Source organism: Chrysemys picta, chromosome 1 (genome assembly GCF_011386835.1).
Source record: "Chrysemys picta bellii isolate R12L10 chromosome 1, ASM1138683v2, whole genome shotgun sequence".
Taxonomy (NCBI): Eukaryota; Metazoa; Chordata; order Testudines; family Emydidae; genus Chrysemys; species Chrysemys picta.
Genome location: NC_088791.1, coordinates 355,598,121 through 355,601,104, shown reverse-complemented (window position 1 = coordinate 355,601,104; position 2,984 = coordinate 355,598,121). Strand labels below are relative to the sequence as shown.

The 2,984-nt window shown below is 50.8% G+C and overlaps 1 protein-coding gene across 1 annotated transcript; it reads right to left on the bottom strand.

Moving 5' to 3' along the window:
* Window positions 1-1,703: 1,703 nt before the first annotated feature.
* On the bottom strand, window positions 1,704-2,708 carry LOC101946093 (olfactory receptor 52E4-like). The gene has a single exon (XM_005312874.2). The coding sequence runs from the start codon at window positions 2,706-2,708 to the stop codon at window positions 1,704-1,706; it is 1,005 nt and encodes a 334-aa protein (XP_005312931.2).
* Between the last annotated feature and the right edge of the window lie 276 nt (window positions 2,709-2,984).

The following is a 2,984-nucleotide window of genomic DNA, read 5'->3' as shown; positions in this document are numbered from 1 at the left end:
GCATCCTCTTGTATGACCTACCTCGGCAACTCCCAGCATCTCAGGCTGTAGACCGGGGAAGAACAGGGTGGCCGCTCCAGCTGAATGAGTGCTGAGGTGTCTAAAATATACCCAGTACCCCCACTGCAGCCACCAACTAGTCACGGCAGCTGGATCCTTGTGGGTTTCCTACATCACAAAGGAAGGAGAGCAATTGGCAACTGTGGAGACCCACCCTAGAGCCTCTGGTGTTCAATGTAGAAAAGATCGTTGGCTTTATTCTGAGGGCTGAGGAGGATCCTCACAGGCAGGAGGATCCCCAGAATGCCTTGCAACAATTGCTGGCCAACCTGAAAGACTTGTCACAGAAGTTGTGGGCCCAATGGTAGGCCAGGATGTCCTACCTCCCGTTTCCCCTCCACTCCTCCAAAACAGCCCTCATAGCCAAGAGGACAAGAAACCTTGTCCTTGAAACCACAGTTGTCCACCATAAAATGGTGAAGCTCATCCTTTAGCACAGTGGGGGAAGGGGTAGTGGACCCATGATAATCCTCTGGCAGGGCCCCTGTTATGACTCTGTGGCCCACGTGGATGGGCAAAGAGGGAGAAGACCACCAGTGCGGCGACGGCACTGGTGGCACCACGTAACCCGTCTCTATCTCCAGAAAGGGAAAGGGAGGTGGAGGGAAGAGAACAGCCCCTAAAGGGTCAGGGCAGAGAGACAAAAAACCAGCCCCCTGAGGTTTGACAAGAACAGGGAAAATGAGACAACCCCTGGGCGGCAGCGGTATGGAAGCTGGGGGTAAAAAAATGAGTAGGGCTTCACTCCCCCCTCCGTCCCCAGATCCTGCCTCCACTCTGTGTCCATGGCTAAGGCTCAGGGCAGCCTGAGCTGAGGGCTTCTTCTGCTGCTCCAGCTGGAGCGATCCGGGCTCTTCCCCTCCCCCGGTGACGCTTTCTGGGGCTGGAGGATTAAACTCCTGCCAGCTGAAGCTGAGGTAGCCTGGGCTCAGGGCTTCTGCTCCCTTCTGCCAAGCTGTTCCATATGAATCGTGTGAGGATTGCCATGTTCTGTTCATTCCCTCTGCGGCACCTGGCACTGGGCACTATCAGAAGAAAGGCTACTGGGCTACATGGACAATTGGTTTTACTCCATATGGCCATTCTGATGTTATTTAGACCCCAGATGTATCTGGCTCCTGCTGTAACAAATTATACATCATTCCCCTCCCAGAGCTGAGATAGATCCCAGGAGTCCAAACAGGGTCTCTCTCTCCACAGAATTGGTAACAAAGTAAAAATAAACATTAAAATGTTAACACAAATCAGTGCCCCTTAGGTGACTTGCCATAAGATTTGAGAACATATTGGTTTTAGAGGTGACTGGATAACAAATGACAAGGGGAGGGGAAGACAGGAGCAAGTGACAGGGGCATGGCCTTGGGGAGAAGACACACAGCAGGGTCGAGGCTTGACAGAAGAGATGGGACAAGATTGTAATTTCAGGGATCCAGCTACCAGCAATTAGAAAGGTGGCAACCCAGTGTAGTGTACATAGACTGACTCCCAAGTTCATCATATTGACACAGCACAGTATGGACAGGGAAGGGTTCAATGTCTCTCTGTCTGTCCAGTAACTGGTACAGGGAAGAGAACACAGCACCATGCACCAGCCAGCTCTGCACAGAGCTCAATCTGAGAGCCAGAGCACAGGGTGGAAACATTTAGGTCCCTTTATGTGTAGAGAGGTGGAGCAGCCTGTCCCGGATTTCTTTGGTCCTCACCCCGTAAATGATGGGGTGTAGCACAGGGGGCACTAGGAGGTACACATTGCCAATAAGAACGAGGAAATGCGGTGGCACATTGTGGCCAAATCTCTGTGTGAAAGCAGAGAAGAAATCTGGGATGTACAAAGCTAAGATGGCACAAAGATGAGAGATGCAGGTCCCAAAAGTTTTGATCCGGGCATCCTTCGTGGGGAGGCGGAAGATGGCCTGGAGGATCAGAGTATAGGATATGGCAATAAAAAACACGTCCATTCCATTCACAGAGACAAGATTAAACAGGCCATAGTAACTACCTATTTGGATGTCAGCGCAGGCCAGCTTCACCACAGCTATAAACCGACAATAGCAGTGGGGAATGAGGTTGGTTCTGCAATATGGCCACCACCTCGCCAGGAAGGGATAGGGTAATGCGAGTATGCCACTGCGCAGCACCAAGGCCAGGCCTATCTTGGCCACAACAGAGTTTGTCAGGATGGTGGAATGTCTCAGGGGATGGCAGATGGCGACGTAGCGATCGAAAGCCAGGGAAACAAGGATACCAGATTCCATCCCAGAGAAGGAGTGAATGAAGTACATCTGGGTGAGGCAGGCACTGAAACTGATCTCCCTGGAATTGAACCAGAAGATGCTCAGCATTTTGGGCATGGTGGATGTGGAAATGAGCAGGTCAGTGATGGCCAGCATGCAGAGGAAATAGTACATGGGCTCGTGGAGGCTCTGCTCCCTCTTCACGATGAACAGGATGGTGAAGTTCCCCAACATGGCTATAGCGTACATAGCACAGAAGGGGATGGAGATCCAGATATGGGCTGCCTCCAGGCCAGGAATGCCAAGTAGGATGAAGGTGGAGGGGTTGGTGAAGTCGGTTGTGTTGGAATCTGACATGGAGTAGCGGAAAAGGTGTCCCACTCTAACTTTGAGGCAGAACAGTGTCTCCTGCATGTACCGTATTTTCCCCCCAACTTCCTGTGGGCTCTCAGCCTCTTGGGTGATGGTCATAGTAGAAATGCCTGAATGGAGAGACAATGATAACATGACAGGTTTCAGAGTAACAGCTGTGTTAGTCTGTATCCGCAAAAAGAAGAACAGGAGTACTTGTGGCACCTTAGAGACTAACAAATTTATTAGAGCATAAGCTTTCGTGGACTACAGCCCACTTCTTCGGATGCATATAGAATGGAACATATATTGAGGAGATATATATATACACACATACAG